General features: G+C 27.3%; 2 protein-coding genes and 1 long non-coding RNA gene across 3 annotated transcripts; 2 read left to right on the top strand and 1 right to left on the bottom strand.

Annotated features, from left to right (window-relative positions):
* The first annotated feature begins 3,474 nt into the window (after positions 1-3,474).
* LOC130498969 (uncharacterized) lies at positions 3,475-4,253 on the top strand. Its single transcript, XR_008937968.1, has 2 exons — positions 3,475-3,586; positions 3,932-4,253. It is a non-coding gene; the product is annotated as an uncharacterized LOC130498969 (long non-coding RNA).
* A 1,306-nt stretch (positions 4,254-5,559) lies between these two features.
* On the bottom strand, positions 5,560-7,070 carry LOC108840418 (transcription factor MYB87). Its single transcript, XM_018613249.2, has 3 exons — positions 6,724-7,070; positions 6,501-6,630; positions 5,560-6,389 (listed from the first exon to the last, which is right to left on the bottom strand). The coding sequence occupies exons 1-3, from the start codon at positions 6,857-6,859 to the stop codon at positions 5,720-5,722; spliced, it is 936 nt and encodes a 311-aa protein (XP_018468751.1). The 5' UTR covers positions 6,860-7,070; the 3' UTR covers positions 5,560-5,719.
* A 13,821-nt stretch (positions 7,071-20,891) lies between these two features.
* On the top strand, positions 20,892-22,403 carry LOC108818928 (homeobox-leucine zipper protein HAT22). Its single transcript, XM_018591887.2, has 3 exons — positions 20,892-21,500; positions 21,594-21,673; positions 21,765-22,403. The coding sequence occupies exons 1-3, from the start codon at positions 21,048-21,050 to the stop codon at positions 22,078-22,080; spliced, it is 849 nt and encodes a 282-aa protein (XP_018447389.1). The 5' UTR covers positions 20,892-21,047; the 3' UTR covers positions 22,081-22,403.
* The last annotated feature ends 401 nt before the right edge of the window (positions 22,404-22,804 follow it).

Below are 22,804 nucleotides of genomic sequence, written 5' to 3'. Positions count from 1 at the left end.
TCTCCATTGAAAATGTCGAAGTGATATTTATAATAAAACAAAAGCAATATAATTGAAATCAATTACTAGTTCGTTAGCTGATTAATTTATAAGTGAGTAAATGGCGAGACTACACTAAATGTTTGATAACAGAATAAGACCAATCTCAACAACTACATTCTCATTCAAAAACTAAATCAGAAAATAGTATATTGATATGTATTGGAAAATGTATTGAGGAGTAAAACACTAAAAGGATTCTTGTGTTATACTCCCTATGTTTGTTTTGTTTGTTCTATTATATAAGTAGTTTAAGTTTAAAATGATAATATTAAAAAATATTACTTAAAAGATAGCATTACCAATAAAATATGAATCATTAGATTGATCCCATAATATCTAATAAATGCAAAATATATTTTCGTTATAAATAATATATTCTCTTTCATATTTTATTGGTAATGCTATCTTTTCGAAAATATGAAGGTGTTATACTCTCTATATATTATTTAATATCTTTTAAATTTTTTGACGTGGGATATAATATCTTTCTTCAAAATGATGATTCTTATCGGTCGATCGAGTTAATTACGACATTTATACAAGTCGAATATGGTTATATTAATTAAGGGTTTAAAATATTTAAGATCTAAACTATAATACCTTGTTAGATTCATCTTTATTACAGATTTTCAATTTAATTACTGAATTACCACTAATTTTTATATATTATTTAATGTCTTTTAGAATTCGAGTGTGATGTGGATATAACACCCTAATATCTTAACCTTGTATCTTCAGCACACATTTATACATTCTATGCAAAACTAATTCTTACTAAATTAATTCCTTTAATAGATTTTTATAATCATGATGGAGTAACCGGTAAATAAATGGGCAAATCTCTAAAATAACACTTTTTAAGTTTTTGTCACAAAAATAGAACTCAAAAAATAATATGACCAAAATAGCATCTTTTTGTTTTGAAAAATTTAATATTTATTTTTTATTTTTAAAAATTTGAACACATTCCTAAAACCCCACCCTTTGACTCTAAACCCTAAGTCTTAAATTAATTAACCGAAGAGTTATAAATGCATATTTATCCTTCAATAAAACTTCTTTTGGTCATTTTTCTCATCGTGATGCTATTTTTTTCTTTTTCTCTAAATAAATGCACAGATGCGAAATGAATGTCTTTGGGATAGTTGTCAAATGTCACTGCGGCATGTGGGATTCACATGGCAAAAGAAAACAGAGAACATCTGCTAACGTTTTCTGATTGGTTACTTCGCAAATATATTCTACCATTTTCGACCAACCTTGTATTTGTATATTTGTCATTGGTTGATATGTTATGTTTGCGTAGACCGACGCATCCGGGGCCATATGACCATGGTACACGGGCCTACGTTGCTTCCATGTCCCAAATATAAATACTTATGTTTGGGTTAAATATTAATACTTTTTAAAAATAAATATTAATATTTATCCGTAATGTTTTCAATTGAATTTTTATAATTTGCTTTAGTGGTTATATATGTCATTCTATTCCAGTATATATTTGCTACAGCTCTTTTACCATGTAAGTATTATAAAATACAATCATCATAGCTATACGACCGTACATTTGATTGGTTGAGTATTGGTGGAAAGTAATAACAGTAAAATTATAAAGTATAAATAAATGAAGATATAAATGAAGGCATCATCTGCTTTTCGTTCACTCCTAGTTTTTTTATAGGTTGAATCTTACAACCGAAAGCTAAACACCTCTTTGTAATAAAGAACACTAGGCAGACAAAAAATCCCATAGTCACATTTTTGTGATGGCATTGTTTTCTTCGTGGAGTAGTATATGTCTTAGTGTTTGAAACTCTGAGGACATGACGTTACGTTTTTCAACGAGCTTTGTATTCCATGAATAATAAAGTTTAAGTTTGAAGTTCGATTTATGTAAAACCTTGATATGTATCTAAGTTTTCTTTTCACTACGGTGTATGTGCCAAATCAAATTAATCTTATATTATTATTCTAGGTACAACTCGAAAGAAAAAGAAAAAAAGTTCAGCTCCAAATCATTAAATAAGAAAAGGTCTATGATTCTCTTGTATACTATCCACAAAACGTCGCCATGGAATGACGATTCAAAGGTTGATTTTTCAACTTTCAAAGTTGTATATAATTCAAAGACAAAAGGCCGAAAGCTATTCTTGTCTCTGCAGAAGCTTTCTCCAACACAAAAACTTTACCTTTTTTGTTAGTCATGAATATAGAGTTCACGTATTTTCTTTATTTTTCAATTTCACTCTTTTTTTGAACGACTATTTTTCAATTTCACTTATAAAACATTTGATATACTGCCATTTGTGACAAATAAACTCTTTTATCAAAAATAATAAAATTGTGTAATAGCACTATGCTTACATTCAAATAAAAAAGAATGTTGCAAACTACATTTCTATTAAATTAATCAATGTAGTTTCCATGTGAAGAATTCAACTAGTAAATTTTTTTAAAAGTAATTATAAATAATAAAAATTGACTGTATAACCTAAAGATAATTATAAATAATAAAAAATGAATTGACTCCATAACAAGAACACACCCGACAAATACGCAAATAAAAAAAATAAAAAAATGCAAACCCAAATGTACATAATATGATTAGTCAGTTGGTCGAGATTTCTTGTGGGTTTGTGTTATTAGGTTTGTTGTTTGTGTTTTGGGTCGACTTTTCTTACTTGTTTAGAATTTTTTTTTGTCAGCTACTTGTTTAGAATAAATTTTATACTTTTTGGGGTGTTTGAATCAAATATTTGTCTTTGGATTAAAGTAGGATTTCGTATTTTGGGGTGTTTGAATCAAATATTTTTTGGGGTGTTTGAATCAAATACAGTATGTCTTTGGATTAAAGTAGGATTTCGTAATCATAGTAATAAACGTAAAATGAAAAATTACAGCCCAGAAGCCCATGATTAGAAGTCTGGTCCAGAACATAGAAACTCACAAAAACCGGGAAACTAAACTGATATACTTTTGGTTTTGGGCTTATAGCCGATTATAAGCTTTTATTGAGACGGGTTATAGAAGCGGTGGACAACCACTTTTTTTTTCTTTTACATTTTAATTATGAAACAATCATTACTTTTAAATCAAACTTACCACCTCAATTCTAAAATCAGTACTACTAAAACATGAATGGTCTAAATATTTTAATATAATTATTAAATATTTTATTAATTATTTTAAAAATATTATACAAATAAAAATATAAATATAATTAGAAAAACAAATTAAAAAAATATTTTTTTTTTAAATTGTAAAACAAAAATATATCTGTCTTTTTAAGGGCGGATCAAAATCTAATAAATACTTAGACCATCATTATCAGTGGCCTTTAGGCCAGCCCTTATGTTTTTTTGGATCAAAAATAAATCAAAAATCAGTAAGGCCATCCCGAATGGGCCTAAAATAAGTGTTCATTTCTTTGGTCCTTAAGGCAACGTGGCATAACGTGATTGGGTCTAAAATAAGGGCTTCTATGTCTGCTCTCGTTCTCTTGTCGCCTCCTCTTCTCCTCGACTCGCGATCATCCCTGATCAGGGTCACTCTTCTCTTCCTGTTCCGACCTTACACACAAGATTATTTCATACTCCTCCAATGAAGTTATTGATTAAAGGCTGTGTTTTTTTTTTGTTTTTTTAATTGTTCGATTATCTATCAATTAGAGAGTGTTCTGTATGAATGAGTTTCTAATAACGTTAGCACTGAGAAATTTTTTTACTTTTTTATCCGTGTGGTATTTCCATGTATGTGTGTGTGAGAGAGAGAGAGCTTAGGATAAGAACATGGTTGAAAAAGGAGTTTAGTTTTATATTGAATTTTCATGTGTTGCGTAGATTTGGGTGACCTGACCAAAGTGTTATTCTTTTGGTGATGTTTTTAGTAGGGTTACGTTTGCAGAGGTACTACTACTTAATCATTGAAGAAGAATTCTCCGGTATGGGGACATCACCTCTATCACCACACCACCTCTGTTGTTGAGGTTTCCACTTTACCCCTCCCTGTATTTACTTACAACATTATTTCCATTGAATCATCATGTCATGATGAGCTTATACTTTGATCCTCTCTTGTGGAAGAAAAAAAAACCAACTGTTTGATTTTTTTTATTGTTTGTTTCTCATCTGATTGAGAGTTTGGTTATTTTAAAATGTAATTTATAAAGTTTCTATGAATTGAATAAAATGTTTGTTTCCTTTTTTCTATTATGATGTTTGTGATGTTTTTTTTCTTTGTAATTTGTTTAAATTATCAATTTTAATGTTGAATTTGAGTTTTATATGTTTTATATAAAACTTCTCTTTCATATATTATTATTTATTAAAATAAACACTTAAATTATTAGGGGACAAAATAAATTCCTTACCAATAATCAGCATTTTTAAAAATGCCCTTAATTAAGTCTCTTAACATACCAATTATAATAAAAAATATCTAAGGGCCCAAAATCATGGGACACCTATAATGATGCTCTTAGAGCTACAATCTCATCTAATCAAACCCTAAGTACCGATTAAAAATGGAAATGATGTGTCATAATTTCTTTTACCCTGTACCAAGTCGATGCGCAAGTTGAACCTTAAACCAGGAACATGTGATAATTTTTTTGTCTTTTAATGTGACAAGAAAATTGGTGGCAAAATTGTAGTTGATTTGTTTGGTATGTGTCCATTTCACACATTGCATCACCGCTGTTCACACAATCACTCTTCATACACCTATATTATTTTCAATTTTACATGTATACTTTGTGGGAATTTAAGGGGAATTTATTTGTACTTCTGTAACAAAAAGATCTATTTTTTTTCATTAATGCAAAATTTAATATATAATGCAAAGTAATAATGACTTACAAAAGAAACATTTAACAAATAATTCAACATGATAATGATTTTGACCTCAATTACAATATGACGAGTGACGACCTATGTTAGCGTTCATATGAAATGGTTAAAATTTATATATTTCTCTTTATAGAAGTATCCAACGAAATCCAAATAAAGTTGATAACAATGTCTTGACTTTTGGGGATACTCACTACTAAGTCAGAAACAGATTTATCGGGCTTATTTATGATATGACCAAAAAATAAAATAAAATTAGTTTTATAGAGTGAGAGTAGAGAGAGATAGGAAGAGAAAAGAGGAGAGAGAGTGTAATTTTGGTTAGATAATGTATTATGAATTTTTGTTTGGTTATCTCACCTAATTTCCCAAAGCCTCCCTAGCTTTTTGATCTTTATGGTGTTGATGAATGGTTCCCTCCTACCTGCTCACTACTACTACATACGCCAGATTTTATTAATAAACACTAAAATATATATTGACGGATAAAAAACCGGCATAAACCACAGAAAGTCCAAATAAAAGAAGTATACAAACATATCATTTGTGTGAACTGTAGAGATATCAAGTTCTAGGATTCCCATTATTTCAGCATCTACCTGAATTTTTTATTCACGACTCAGGAGAGCACAAAAGTAGCTTTTCGCATTAATAAATGAACAATGACACCAATAAAACAAAATGATATCATTTATTCAAACTGCAAAAAGGCAAACAAAAAATATGTTACAAACACTAGGGTTTTATTGTTCATACCTTCAACATCCTAAAAGATAACACGTAAACATATAAGATATATAATATTCAGTATCTAACAAATCATTAATCAATCATCTCTCATTATCTTTTAGAGGATAATCAACGAAGGAGTTGATTTCATGACCCAAGCAGTTATTGTCCAGCGTCTCCGTTCCACGAAACTCGAATTCTGCCGTGTTGTTATTGATTATCTCATCGAATAGCTCGTTTTGAAGATTATCAAACCCGGCCATGAAGAACATCTCTTGATCACCCTGATCATTGTTATTTATGGTGTAGTGCGACATTTGTAGAGATGAATTAGTACCAATGCTACTACTAGTAGTAGTAGTCATGGAGTTCAAGTGTGGGGATGCGTGATGATGATAAGAAGACGAAGCTGCATTATGATCAATATCAAACCAAACCCTGTTTTGCTCCCAAGAAAATAATTCCAGTACCGGATCTTTGACGTCCATTCTTTTTTCTTCCATGGCGAAGGATGTTATTGATGGATCCGCCTTTTGGTTGTGTAAGGTTTGGTTCAACGGCGGTTTCGAATTCTCATCATGAATCATTAGGATCTGGTTTTGACCAAACGATGATCTTTTCGATATTGTTTCTGGCTCGAGTCTGAGACTAAGTTGTTGATGAATTGCCTTCCCTTGCTTACTTATTAGCTTCTTTTTAAGCCTTGTGTTCCAGTAGTTCTTGATATCGTTGTCTGTTCTTCCAGGTAATTGTGAAGCAATGATAGACCACCTTCATCAACAAAATCTAATTAATATACACCAGATCTAAATGCAGATTTGTATATAAAAGCGCACGAATCATATATATATATCATTAGAATAAGAAATATAAATAATAAACCTGCTTCCAATTGTAATGTATAGGCTACAAATGATGTAATCTTCTTCATTAGTGAAGCCTCCATGCTTTAAGTTAGGCCTCAAGTAATTAAGCCATCTCAAACGACAACTCTTTCCACATCTCTTGATCCCTTTTATCAAAATGTAACATTGTTAAAATTGTATGCGATAAACTATGTTGTATCTGAAAAGTAAAATAAATTAAAGTGGTTTTATATAAATACCGATTTTGTGAGGGAGCTGAATCCAGTTGTTGCCGGTGCCGTGTTTTTCAATGTAGAACTTAAGCATGGCGTCTTCCTCCGGCGACCATGGCCCTTTCTTCACCACCGTCTTATCACAGCACGGTGCTCTTCCCATTTCTTTTTGAATATGTTCTCTGCTTCTCAATGGGGTTTGTTGTTGTCTAGGTACCTATCTTTCGTAGTGCCTATCAATATGAATATGTATATATATGAGGAAACTTAACAAAGAATGATGACAAGTGGATTTCTGTTTGTACTGTATACATATAGTATGCAGGTGAGGAAAGAGGTATCGGTCTCCTAAAATTCAAATAAATGTAAAAATGAATAAGGTTATGGGTTTGTGTTAAAAAAAAAAGAATAAGGTTATGGGTACTTTAAGATTATTTCAAACAAGGCAAACTTTATCAAAGTAATGGTATAATATGTTTATGTTATAAAAGTATTTCGCTGACAAAAAAAAATGTTATAAGTATTTCTAAATTGAAAGGAAAGAAAATATATCACATAAACAGAGATTTTGGATTGTTTGTTATTCCCGCATGTATGTTATTGAAAGAAAAAGTCACAACAAACGTGTTTGTTACTCCGGCAGTTTATGTTATTTCAGCATCTATATGTGGTAGCAGATATTTTTATTTGATGGGAATGGTTGTGTTATAGTCCATCATATATATATATCCTCTTCTAATCTCTGTGGTTTGATTCAATAAAGAAAATCGTTGACCAAAAAACGCATACATATATAATCCAAATAGGAATTCACCTTCCAGAGAGCTAGATGAATGAAATAACCTTTGCTTGTTTCTTTCTTAACTGTTTATCTATATTTTGGATTGTCTCATTATGTTGTAACTCACGATTGTTTCATTATTGTAGTTATGAGTTATATTTGAACCATCATAATCTTCTAGATGAAAAAGCAAATGGCTGACTTGACCTGAGACCCAAAGAGTAACGACAATAAAAATAAAAAGAACATTACATTCTTTGGATAATCCAGTTTACAAAAAACAACTGGTTGCAAGAAAAAGTGTCAGAAAACCACAAACAAAATTTTAACTATTTTTTAACACCACACGATTTTAACTAAAAGACCTTTTTCAACACGCTATTGAAGAATCAGTCTTCTAGACGAGTACAAATATCTTGACGGAGTCAAGTGATGTCAGTGTATAGATTATATAAATATGGTACATATGATATGAGTAGTCTTACCCTCGAAAAGGAAAATCGTAAATTTAGATACTATTTTCTTTGTTTTATATTAAGTAACCTTTAAAAAAAATTGTTGCTTAAAAAATATCACTTTATAAATTTTAATATAATTTAAATTTAATTTTAGTTCAATTTTAATTACAAAATGCATTTATCTTATAAATAAATCTATTTATCTAAAATGCTATCGATTAAATTAATGATATTAACGCAAATATAAATGAATTTCAATCAGTTTTTTTAATATACATGAAAAATATATAAGTAACATTCTCTGTGAAACAGATAGAGTATATTAAGCAAGCACTCCAATGCATCTAATTAGATTCGTTGAATGAGTATTAAGATGTTAACAAATACTGGTTTCTCATTGCAGTGGAAAAAAATTAACTGATCCTTTCAATTTCGCGATTAAAAAGCTTAAATATCGTATAGTTGATTAGTATAATACAGTGCCTGACATATGTAAACGAGTAAGACAAATTAAGCAGATACGACTTTTGAATTATTGACTTAAGTATTTCAAGCTTTTTTACTAATCCACGAGACAATTCTTGAATTAGATCTTTTGGGGTTTTGAGCCAACAATTTACTTTTATTTACAGAACTAAAGATTGATCGTATCTTTATTATTTTGGTTCTCAAAGTAAATGGAAACTTAATGATTGAATCAATATGCATATATTCCTCGTGTTATAGGAAATTGGTCTCCTTAGAGCATCAATATCCCTAGGCCTTTAAGCCATCCCTTAAAGAAAAAGGGAAGAAGACCAAGAAAAATAATGGAGAAAATTCCTTATATAAGGGACAAATAAAAGTGTCCCTTAGATTACCATGACCAGAACAAAAAAAAAAAAAAAAAAAAGATTTAAGGGACTTGTGGAGTCCCTAAGGATACTAATGCTCTTAGCTTTAGAACAAACAAGTGAGATTTCGCAAAATAATAAGAGCACTTTTAGTGAGTGTCTCTCAATTAGTCTCTCACCAAGAAACAAGTAGATTTAAAAAAAATAAGAGAAAGTGAAAAATTGTTTCCTCCTATAGGAATTAAAGAAACACGAATGATGAGTGTCAACTATTTTATAACTAGGTGATTCTTCCGTGTTCATGCACGGGTATAAATATATATAAAGTAAATATATTGTAATAATGTATTAATAGTTTAATTTCATTATTTTATAATTTATATAAACAATATTATATTGTTTTAGTTAGACATGTGGTTTTGGATGTGTAATATCTGATTGGTCTGATTTTTATTTGGGTATATTAGACAACATCAAATTCTTTGAAATCAATTATAATATATCTTTTATTCTAAATATATTAAAATTTTGAATAATTTGTGATTTTAATTTAAATGGGTTGTTTTTTAGATTTTCAAATAAATTTTGGTAATATTATAAATAGCATTATATATATATATATTGTTTTGAAAATCAATTAGAAAACTAAACTTCATTGTTGATCGATTCAGAATACATAAATAAATATCACGATAATATTTTAAAATCTCATGCATATATGTTTTACAAAAGAAATAATCTCTAACAATTAGTTAACATTTTAGTTTTATTTATTAGTATGGTTTGAAGCAAACCGTAATTTATATGTATAAAAATAAATAAACATTACTATAAAATAATTTGTTTCTTTATTTAACCAAATCAAATTAGTTTTGTTTTTCACATTAATTCAGTTTTTCATCTTAAATGTGTAAATATATTTTCATAATATTTATATAATTTGATATATGTTGATTTTCTAAAAATATTTTAAAATAAAACAATGATAAGTAGAAAGCTATAAAGGAGAATAATTGATAAAATTTTGTAAGCTCATGAACACATATAGATATTTATAATAATTAAAATATTTTGTAAGCTCTAAGTAATGTTATATCTTAAATTTATAAAAGTAAAATGAAATTTATTTTAAATAATCTTAAATATAATAACTCAGATTTGCTTATCAGCTTTTATCATAGATATGTTGGATTGTACAAATATAAAGGAAAAAAGAAAACTAAATATTAATCAAAAATATATATTTTTTAATTCATATAATATGTTCATTTCATTAAAGCTATCTAAATTTATGTTATTTAAAACCATTTTAAATTATTTTTTTCAAAATATTCTTCTGGTAAAATTAATTTTCATAAAAATATCATTTAACATTACAAATAAATACCAGGTTCTTAATTTTTTTCTTGAGAAATTATTTATATAAGTAAAATGTTTTATAGACATTTTTTTGTTGTAATTATAAAATTTTATTAGTTAATAAATATTATAATAATGAATAAAATTTAATTAATACTAATTATAAAATATTATTATTCAGCTAAAGATATCTTGGTTTATCTAATCACATTTTTATCTGCAATTATTTGAGAAAATATATGGATATAAAAATGTTTTTCTTACTTTGAAAATATAGTTATATTTCTTAAGAATATGTTTAAGGGAAATATTTATTTTTATCAATATAAAAATTATTTTTGTTAATTTTCCTTTTTATCAAATCATTTCATATATAAATATATTTTATTATTTCAAATTCGTTTTTAATTATAAATATTTTAATTATATATGTTATCTGAAAAAGGAATCTTCTCACTAATAAAAATTATTAAAAAGGAAAATTTTGTTTTAGCATAGTAATTATAAATATATTTTCAATTCATTAAGGGTATCACTGTAATCAACTAAGAGTTAACGTGAGCGCGACACGTAGGAAACTGACTTCTCAAATAATATTATAGAGATTTATATGTATAAAAATAAATAAACATTACTATAAAATAATTTGTTTCTTTATTTAACCAAATCAAATTAGTTTTGTTTTTCGCATTAATTCAGTTTTTCATCTTAAATGTGTAAATATATTTTCATAATATTTATATAATTTGATATATGTTGATTTTCTAAAATATTTTAAAAAATAAAACAATGATAAGTAGAAAGCTATAAAGAAGAATAACTGATAAAATTTTGTAAGCTCATGAACACATATATATATTTATAATAATTAAAATATTTTGTAAGCTCTAAGTAATGTTATATCTTAAATTTATAAAAGTAAACTGAAATTTATTTCAAATAATCTTAAATATAATAACTCAGATTTGCTTATCAGCTTTTATCATAGATATGTTGGATTGTACAAATATAAAGGAAAAAAAAGAAAACTAATATTAATCAAAAATATATATTTTTAATTCTGGCAAAATCTAATATGTTCATTTCATTAAAACTATCTAGATTTATGTTATTTAAAACCATTTTTAATTATTTTGTTCAAAATATTCTTCTAGTAAAATTAATTTTCATAAAAATATCATTTAAGATTAAAAATAAATACCAGGTTCTTAATTTTTTTCTTGAGAAATTATTTTATATAAGTAAAATATTTTATAGAGATTTTTTGTTTTGTTGTAATTATAAAATGTTATTAGTTAATAAATATTATAATAATGAATAAAAAATAATTAATACTAATTATAAAATATTATTATTCAGCTAAAGATATCTTGGTTTATCTAATCACATTTTTATCTGCAATTATTTGAGAAAATATATAGATATAAAAACGTTTTCTTACTTTGAAAATATAGTTATATTTCTTAAGAATATGTTTAAGGGAAATATTTATTTTTTTCAATATAAAAATTATTTTTGTTAAGTTTCCTTTTTATCAAATCATTTCATATATAAATATATTTTATTATTTCAAATTCGTTTTTAAATTATAAATGTTTTTAATTATATGTGTTATCTGAAAAAGGAAACTTCTCACTAATAGAAATTATTCAAAAGGAAAATCTGTTTTAGCATAGTAATTATAAATATATTTTCAATTCATTAAGGGTATCATTGTAATCAACCATCGTGAGAGTTAACGTGAGCGCGACACGTAGAAAATTGACTTCTCAAATAATATTATAGAGATTAAACTTTCAATAAATTAATTTTTGCAAAAGTTTAATGAATTTTCTTAGAACATCATCAACAATGTCTTTTAAAAGAATCTATTACACATAAAATATAATAAAAATACGAGACGAGTAAGGAAAGAGTCAAGAACGTGCTCTGAGAGGAGAACAATCTAAAAGAACACTGAACACAGCTTTCCAAGTGTTACTTACTTAGTGGTTGAACTTTTGATCAAAAAAAAAACTTAGTGGTTGAACTATTTAAATTTTAGTGAGAAAAATAAATTTTACTAAAATATTAATATAGTACAGAGGAGAAACTCTGAGAGTGCATCCTAGCAATGCGAATACTCTTATCACTGTTAGAGTGCATCCTAGCAATACTAAAATATTGTTTTATTATTATAGTTTGTGTTGGTGTGTGTGGTGTTATTTTGTAGATTTCGCTTCTCCTCGTCTCATCTCCTAATTTCTTTTGATAAACGATGTGAATTAAATATTTGGAATAAAGTAATCTAAAACATTTATTAGTCATATATTTGGAATTGAAACTAATTGTGGTCTCTCATAGACTCATGGCGTATCTGTGTAAAACGATGTCGTCACTTTCGATTTCGAATATGCGAAGGCCCTACTAGAATCTGGGTCATAGATATGGATTTGAAATTATACAGTAAGAGGCCTAGTTCCAACAGCTTGAAAGATTGTGGGCTATTATGGTTAGAACGTGAGCTTTTCGATTTTATTAGTTTACTTCCTAAACTTTTTGCCACCTAATTTCCAATTTCTCTAATGGATTCAAATTTAATTTATATTACAGTTGGGTTGTGTTTATACTTCGGCTTCATATTGCGGCCTTTTTGTAAGTAAAATTAAAGCAACCACCTAAAGTTTTTCTTTTAAGCAACGACCTAAAGTTGTGGGCCATATAATATGATAATACTAAAAAACAAATAATCATATAGTAATAATAATAAAAACTGATAGTGACGGCTAATGTAGAAGATGTATACCAATTACCAAAAGACATCGATGTAAAAATCACCATCAGGAGTGAGGACCCAAATATCTTTCAAGATCTTTGGTTGCGAAAAATTACAAAATTACACTGTTGTTCCTTTTTTTTAATAGGTATTCTGGCCCCACTAAAGTGGTTCAGACTAGTCACGTATTGTCACGTGTCGGTCTTCTGTCAGGGACGATATAATTGCAGTTATTAATATATTTCAAAAAATTATAAATGTGTTAAAATAATTATTAATCTGTTACACTATTGATATAATTGCAGTACAACAATGATTTCTGTTTCCTTTGTTGCTTGAGTGAGACCAGAGTTCGATATTTAGGTATAGTGTTTTTTAGAATATTAATTATTTTAGTTTGGAACGATAAAACAACGTCGTTTAAGCATATTAAAGTTACCAAAAACGACCAAGGTGAGATTTATTCGTCGAGCTAAGTAAAACACTCATATATACTATTTAAACAATTTTCTTCGCGATCTAAACAGAATCAATATAACAAGTATAAGGGGGTGCGTTTAAAACGTCAGTTTCGTGAGTAAGCGGAAAAAATATCCTTTAAATCGTTATACAATGTGACCCAAACTATACTACAAAACTTGACAAAAGAAAATGTTGATACCTAACAATGATGAGAATAGACTATTCCGAAGGACGAAGACACGGAGAGACGCACCGACTTTATTAGGCCGAATCAAAAGAGAGAAAAAAGGTCATCGTTTCGCTTTCCTCTCTTTTTAACTTGCTTTTCGCAACCACATACACATATACTGATATATACACATACGTGTAAAACTATATCTATATGAATTTGGTAGACAAAGCTTGCATCATTGATGCTTGTGTTCACAAGTCTTTATAGACACGAGAGTCCATCGTCAGTTAGTCACTAATCCACTACAGTGACTCACTATTTTCCCTAAGTGTATATGTATATTACACCCCCAACGATTTCAAACTCGTACACGCTTAGTTGATTTGACATAACTTTTAGTAGTGTGGAATGTAAATATCAGTCCATGGAAGAAAAATTAAACATCTGTGCATTATCGTAATTCTGTGAGTTATTATTAACTTTAGCACAGAATCTTTAAAAATTGCCGAGAATCTCTATATTAGTTTTATACACCCAAATTCTTGTGGTATTCTACTCTAATCTAGTCCATCTTTCTTTTGTTACGATGCCAACCCAAATAGCTCGTAATATTATGTGTGTGTATATATATATATATATATATATTTACCCTGATTATTTAGTAAATGATATACTCTCTCTGTTTCATATTAAGTGTCGTTTTATAGAATTTTTTTTCGTTGCAAAATAAGTGTCGTTTTAAAGTTTCAATGCAAAATTTATTAACTTTATTCTCCATTCTATTTTTCTATTGGTTGAATTGTATCGGTAATGATGTTTTTATATTGAAAATATGCAAAATTAAATGTTTTTTTAATTCGTGTGCACAAGTCTAAAACGACACTTATAATGAAACAGAGGGAGTATATTCCTAGAGTAGACTTTTGCTGTCAAAGGCTCAATGATTCGTCTCTTTACAAAGTCAAGATCTCGACGTGATTGAAGAATATTTACCTATATTCCTAATAATCATGCAGTTTTATCCTATGGATTATTGCGGTTATTCATTTAAATAATCAATCAATCCCTTTCTCTATTCTCCAATATGGTTCAACTATTCGCGCGCGTTTACATTTGAGGGTATTATTCGCTGCAAGCTTTTGAACTTTAGAACATACGAATAGTTGATAATTCTTCACAAAAAGAAAAAAAATATTTATGTTCAATTCTCAGATGCTCTTTGTTAACAAAAAAAGATGAGGGGTTTGTATGTTTATAAAGTTCATTAAGCGTGCAAACTATGATAGCCTTTAAGAAGCACACGCTTAAGACATGATATATAGTTAGAATAAGTTTCGTCCGACAATAATCTTCTATATATGTATAATGTATGATAACATTATAATATTCCTTTTGACATTCGGCAAAAGAAATAATTTGAAAACAGAAAATCCATCCTGGATGCCAATATTTTCGCACATAATTCATAGTATATATTCTGATCAACGTAGATAGACCGTCAATTTTGGTTGCTTTGTTAGTTGTTACAATCTAAAGTGATGATGGATAGATCTTTTGTCATTATTGTTACCCAAAACTGGGTGCTGCATAGTTAAATAAAAAGGAAAATAAAATAAATTGAAAGAGAACAAAAATAAAGACACGAAAGCAATATGTCTGGTTGGCCGCAGAGCCGGAAGGTGACAAAAAAGGACCAGACAATGCTTCTATCAGTCATCCAGCTGAGTTCTTCCTTTGCTATGCAAATTATAGTTCAGAAACTAAGAATATTCTACTCCCTCCGTTTTTAATATAAATCTTTTTACGATTGTTCACATAGATTAAGAAAATAATTAATTTTTTACATTTTCTAAAAAAAACATCACTAATTATTTATCTAACCATAACAAAACCAATAATAAAATAGATTGTTTATTATCATTAGTCAAATAACATTAATTGTCAGTAAACTTTACATAAAAAACTGAATACATCTTATAATTTGGAACAAAAAAATTATCTAAAACTGACTTATATAAAAAACGGAAGAAGTATATAATAATTAATTCCAGACTAGGCATTCTATCTGATTAACCAACTCAGAAACTTAGGACATGTTTTCCACGCTTTTAAACAAAATCATGTTGTCAACAAAAAAGTTCATTTATTTCGATATTTGTTATATGTCTGTTGTTGATTTTTTTTCTTTTGTATATTAGTCATGTGTTCCTTTAACAAATAGTTATTAGTTTTTATATTTCATTTTGCACATAACGCAAAGTACATGTTTCTCAATTATTATCGGCTTTTAAATTTTAGGTCCCTACCACTATAAAATTAGATAATTAATTTTAAAAATAAAATTGTTAAGATTGTACCTTGTCTTTTTTATACATTAATCGGTTTTCTCAATTTACCCGGACCAGACAAATTGTCTTGAATATCTATTTTCATATAGTTACAAACTTTAAAACAAAAGTAAACCAATTGAACAAAACCCAAATCAATTTTATTTTTAAAGTAAAAAGGAAAAGATAGCTTCAAATCATTTTACATATTTAAACCAAATAAATCCGGTATAAACCGATTACAAAACTGATCCTCGTTTTACAGATGTTTTACTCTCACCTTAACAAATTTGTTGAACAAAATACTTTTCTTTTTGTTCAAAGAACGAAATACAAATACTCAAACGCCTTAATGTGGGCGCTGAATTGGAATTAGATACTCTACCATACCAAATCATTGAAGGGACCTACATGTCGGAAACTGACACGTGTCGAACTTGACAGACAATTATACTGTTTGTGAGTTTCGTAATTGGTTGGTCTTTCTCTTTTTTTTATCTCTCATGTCCTGTGAGGCATCGCATGATAGATAGATGGTGCCTAATTTCTCTCCTAATCTTTCTACTTTTATTCCAATTTTCCTATTATAAATTGGGAAAATTGCCAAAACGGAACAAAAATTCAGCATGGTTGTCCCTATAGTATAAAACCATCATTTAGTTGTCCCTTTAGTATAATTTTTTTCATAATCCCAAAACTAACCCTTGATTAATCTAATTAAACACATTAAACTAATATAATTTAAAATAATAATAATTAAAAACGTTTAAAAAGAGAATTTTTTAATAAAAAACAGTTTACAAAGTTTTATTTTTTATAAGAAGTTTAAAATGTTTGTAAACTTTTAATTTTATCAAAAATTTTAATAAAATAAAAAAATTAAAATGTATTTTTCTAAAGTTTGTTTAAACTTTTATTAAAAACTTTTTGTAAAGTTTTATTTTTATTTTATAAAGTTTACAAATTTTATAAATTTTATTTAAAGTTTTTATTAAACACAATAAACTAAAAGAATTTTTTAAAAATTAATTAAAAACGTTTTAAAAAGGGAAAATAAAATAAAACTTTTAATTGTTTTAATAAAAATAAACTTTGTAAAAATAAAAATAATTTACAATTTTTAATAAAACGTTAAATAAACTTATTAAAAAACATTTTACAAAGTTTTATTTTTATAAAAAGTTTAAAATGTTTTTAATAAAACTTTAATTAAATAAAAATTTTAAACTTTATAAAAATAAAAATAAAACTTTACTAATTTTTTTAAATAAAAGCTTTAAACTAACTTTATAAAAAACAATTTACAAATTTTATTTTTATAAAAAATTTAAAATTTTGTAACCTTTTGAATTTTATCGAACTTTTTAATAAAAATAAAACTTTTAAAAATGTTTTTAATAAAACTTTAATAAAAATAAAATTTGTAAACTTTATAAAATAAAAATTAAACTTTACAAAAAATGCACCTAATTTCAAAACACCACATGTTGTATAGATATGTATCATAGAGAATAAGAGTTTGTGAAAAAAAATCAAAAGAAAAACTATGGAAAACCCATAGATTAATGAAGAAGACAAGGTATAATCATTTTTTAAAAGTTTTTGACAAGTAAAATCGAAAATAACACGTTTTAGGAAGTTAGAATATTTTTAGGAGATTTTTAGAATATTTCCTTAACTGAATTTTTCATTAATTTTCGCAAAAAACAGGTATCTTATCCGTAGAAGGCGCCTTCTAAAAGTTTAGAACATTGACAAAAATCTAGAACACGCTTTCTACTTTTAGTAGACGGAAGAGTACATTTTAGAAAACACATTCCGCGAAATTTAGAATACTTAATAAAAGTAGAAGATGCTTCCGGACGAAAAGTAGATAGCTTTAGGATTAGTAGAATGCGCATTCCACTTTCTTAGAAAATTAGTAAATAGTAGAATGTACTTTCTAAAAATAGTAGATGAACGTGTTTATTTTAGAAATCGCTTTCTACTATACCATTTTCCGTAGAAGGCACATTCTACCTTTAGTAGAACGTATTTTCAAATTTTTATTTATCAACTTTTTGAAAAAAAAATAAAAAAACCAGCATGTGTATATAGGTGTTTTATTAATTCTGTATATTTTTAATTTTTTTTTGATTCACAAAAGTATTTATTTCATTAGTTTTCAGAAATACAAAGGGTAAAAAGGAGAAAAATTGGACAAAAAATGATTTATACCAAAGGGACAACACCCTTATTTTTTTGTTCTCTATTGGCAATTTTCCCTTATAAATTTGATCAACAAACGTATGTCATGCATCTTTTTGTTGGTTTATGCTGTGGTTGTGGCCAAGGTTTTTTTTTTGTTTTTGTAACACGGTTGTGTGACTAAGGTTTGTTTTGTTTTTCTTGTTGAGGTTTGATTGGTCCAAATCTATTCTAAAAATAGTCTTTCCAATCATCTAAACCCATCCGAAAAGGTATTAAAAATTGGGGTCACACCATTATTACTATTTTTGTATGCACCAATACTTTTCTTATAATATGACATCTTTTTTTCTTATATAATATGACATATTTTACACTTTTGTCTTTATTCTCCCTTTCTTTTCCGCATTCTTTTTTTATTGGCTCTGTTTTCCCCCACCCTTCTCACAAGTCAGTGTCTATCTATTTAAAATTTGTTTAAAATCATGAATTTTTTACTTAATGCCAAAAAAATCTTTATTTTAAACGAAGTTAACTGCATATAATTTATACATAAACATCAACATTTCTTCGTGGTTTTGCACGTCCAGCTAGCATGTAGTAGCTTTTCTAAAGAAGTCATAAATATAAGTTGTATTGAAAAAAAAATTCCGTGATTCCATACTTATTATCTGGTATTCTTTTTAAAGTAAAAGCTCGAGACATTAATATTTTGGTCGAAAACACTTCATTTGTTTCACAAAAAATATTTCTAAAGAAGCAATTTGGATTTTCACCAAATTATTTAAAATCAAAACTTAAACTCAGTTCATTATATATTAATAATCTATTCACTAATGGTATATATTTGAAAATTCCCCTAGAATTATTATATATATATAATATATATATATATATATATATAATCTGGATTAAAAGATTAAAATAGCAGTCGTTATAAAATAAAATGCAATATTTGAATGATTTTTTTTGAATTTATATCACACAAAGCTTATTCATCAACTTTACCTTTCATGTGAATAAATTTAAAAACGGATCATTAAGGTCTTTTATATGCTCGAACTTTTTTTGACATATAATGCGATTAGTTTGATATGGTCTAGAAAACAAATTGAAATAATATTTTAATTATAAAAAAATAAGATGAAAACAGAAAATAGTCACGCATGTGATTTTTAGGAGATCACTGAATCATTACTCCCTCGGTTTCAAAAAATGATGTTTTAGAGAAATATTTTGTTTCAATTTTTTATATTTCTAATGCAATTTTCTTAATTAATAATAAAAATTATATAGGTCAAAAATATTAATTACATTTTAAAGATTTTATTGATTTAAAATATAGAAAATATAAAATTAAAAAACTGTACATTTATAACTAAGTTTTAATATTTATTAAAAAATATGAAAATTCTAAAAATATTTATTGTTTTGAAACGGATGGAGTAGATTAGATTATCGAATCACTAAATTATTACTTTGTCTTATCGTCTTTGCCTTGAAAATTTAGATTTAAATTTATGTTTTTAAGGTAAATAAATTAATATCTAAATTTAAAAATAGTTTCAAAAGAATTTTGGATTTCAAAAGAAATTTGAAAAACCTGAAAACAAAAATTTTAAAGCAAACTAAAAATGTATTTTAAATATAATAAATATTATTCTTATTAATTTATTAATTATGTAAATAATTATTTATATTTATATATCTAAAATATAATAATATTTTATCTTTTTAATGAAATTATTTAGGTCGTCGTTTGTGTATTCTTTTGGTTAAAACACATTTTAATGTTTTGAAGATAATTTCTCTAAATATAATACTAGGACTAATTAATTGATAAATAATATTTTATATAACTCAGTGTCAACCAGTTTACCACCTTTCCCCTTATTAATTTAGTTTTATGAAACTCTTCTGGGACGATATTATGAATTCCGAATTTAAAATTGATAATAAGAGAAAATCATATAAAAAATCTTTAAAGTGGTACTTTTAAACATTTTAAATCTTTATTTTTTCTGACTAGCATTTTAAATCCTTAACCTGATACTTTTTTCATAATAATTTTCAACTTAGTTTACTTGTTCATCAAGTTAAAAATGTAACAAGAATGGTTTACTTATGGATAAAAATTGTGATGTGTCATAAATAAAACCTAAATAAATTAAATAAATAAAATCATAAAATTAAAAAATAGAAAATAAATATTTTTTAATCATTTTTTTTTGAAAAAGACTAAAATATATTCAAATATTTTTATAAACTGTCTAAAATTCAAATAAAACCATGTTTCTAAGAAAATATGACAAAATATCCAAAGTAAGATTATTAGACTCAAAAGTTCTATTATTTTTTTCTTTTATTTTGGACATAATTTTCTATTCTTTTATTTTTGACAAACATAATTTTCAATTATTTTTAAATTACTTTTAGGATTGAAGATGAATGATACAAGATGAATGAAACAATTCACATTACAGCGATGAGTATAATGAGTAATGCATATTTTGTCTAAATATTCTTGGTTAAAATAATAAAAAGAAAATTTTAAAACCACGTTTCTAAGAAAGTATGCCAAAATATCCAAAATGATATAACTTTGATACGATAAAAGCTTATGTGGGAATTTATGAAATTGGAATAATAGTTGCAAGTGGGATGCTCATTGGTCAACCTTTATAAGTGAGAAAATAAAAGGTAAGAGAACTGTGACATCATAAGTTCCCACATTTATTTTTCCAAAAAATACAGAAAATAACCTAAGCATAAGGGAAAATTTTACAAATTATAATTATAGAGTTAATTATAATTATGAGCCACCCACCCATAAAAATATTAAAACAAAATACCAAAAAAACCTCTCTCTTCTCCTTTTTAAAGGAGAAGCCTCTCCGTTTCATTTCCTTCCAGAGTTATCTTCCAAACTTCACCAAAATAATTTCTTGACAAACAAATTAAAAAAGAAGCTTTGGTTATAAGAAGAGAAAGTTCGAAGATCATTTTATAACCTTCAGATGGGTCTTGATGATTCTTGCAACACAGGTCTTGTTCTTGGTTTAGGCCTCTCGCCAACACCTAATAATTACAGTCATGCTATCAAGAAATCTTCCACCACCGTTGAGCACCACTTCGATCCGTCCTTGACCCTAAGCCTCTCCGGTGAGAGCTACAAGACCAAGACGGTTGAGATGACCGATGCCGGCGCCGGAGACCAGATTTTTCGACAGACTTCTTCTCACAGCGGAATCTCATCTTTCTCGAGCGGAAGGGTAAAGAGAGAAAGAGAAGTTTTAGGCGGTGATGTCGAAGAAGAGGCGGAGGAGACGACGGAGAGAGTGGTGTGTTCGAGAGTGAGTGATGATCATGAAGACGAAGAAGGTGTTAGTGCTCGTAAAAAGCTTAGACTCACTAAACAACAATCCGCTCTTCTTGAAGATAGCTTCAAAGTTCATAGCACTCTTAATCCCGTATGATATCTTTAATTATTTATTTAATTAGTCTAATTATTTTCTTCTTATTTACGTTAATCATATCTCGATAAATTTTCTATAAATTAACAGAAGCAAAAACAAGTTCTTGCAAGACAGCTAAATCTAAGGCCCAGGCAAGTTGAAGTGTGGTTCCAAAACAGGAGGGCTAGGTAAATAAGATTGATTTGAATTCAAGAAATTTCTAGTCCATGTATTACTTTTTATTTTTCATTTAAAAAATAAAAAAATTAAACTGGGCAGGACAAAACTAAAGCAAACAGAAGTGGATTGTGAGTTTTTGAAGAAATGTTGTGAGACTTTAACGGATGAGAATAGAAGGCTTCAAAAAGAGCTTCAAGATCTTAAGGCTTTAAAAATGTCTCAGCCTTTTTACATGCATATGCCGCCGGCGACTTTGACGATGTGCCCTTCTTGTGAGAGACTCAGCGGTGGTGCTGCTGGAGGAGGCGGAGGAGGTACGGTGGCGGTTGATGGAGAAACGGGGAAGGGAGCTTTCTCCATCGTCACAAAGCCTCGCTTTTACAGCCATTTCACTAATCCTTCTGCAGCTTGTTAACTACTTACTAATTAATTTGTTTTTTCATATATCCATTTAGAAATTAGTTAGAAGGTCCCACGGGAAAAGTCTAATGTTAAAAATTGGGGGAAATGGGTAGTCCTTATAGATAAGACTCTTCAACGATCCCGCTTTATTTTTCGGTGGGATTGTTTAATGAAGAAAAAAAATAGTTTGTAATTATAGTTTGCAATTTGTAGAGAAAAAGAAGAATATTAGTAGTACTTACTAATCCATCTTCTTTTGTTATTTTCTTTAAATGTATTATAATTATGGTGTAATTTTGCTTGTAGTAAACATGAATATTATTTTTATTTTATTTTCTTACAACTTTGCAATGATTTATTACGTCTTCCTTAACAATTGATTGATTGTTCATGCGAGTAAAATGTTGATTTGTTATATTTTTCTATCATAAGTTTATGGATAGTTACGGGTTACAATCTAGGTTCACACTTAAAGCGACGTAAACTATTAAACATATCGCTTTGCTCCTTTTTAAAGAAGGGTTCTATTCTTAGATTTATTCTATTAATAACAGGATGATCTTGTATATAGTTGTAAAAATATCCATTGAGATTAATAATTAATTCCGATGATCCATTGTTTTTACTGGTCATTTATCTAACTGAGTTACTGAGACACTGGTGCCAACTTGGTTTTGTTTTCAACCGTAGAACCTAAAAAATGGATATATAATTGATTGAAATAGATTCCCACCAAG

Source organism: Raphanus sativus, chromosome 2, assembly GCF_000801105.2.
Source record: "Raphanus sativus cultivar WK10039 chromosome 2, ASM80110v3, whole genome shotgun sequence".
Classification (NCBI taxonomy): domain Eukaryota; kingdom Viridiplantae; phylum Streptophyta; class Magnoliopsida; order Brassicales; family Brassicaceae; genus Raphanus; species Raphanus sativus.
The sequence above is the reverse complement of the archived record's forward strand: the minus strand, read 5'-3'. Positions and strand labels throughout refer to the sequence as shown.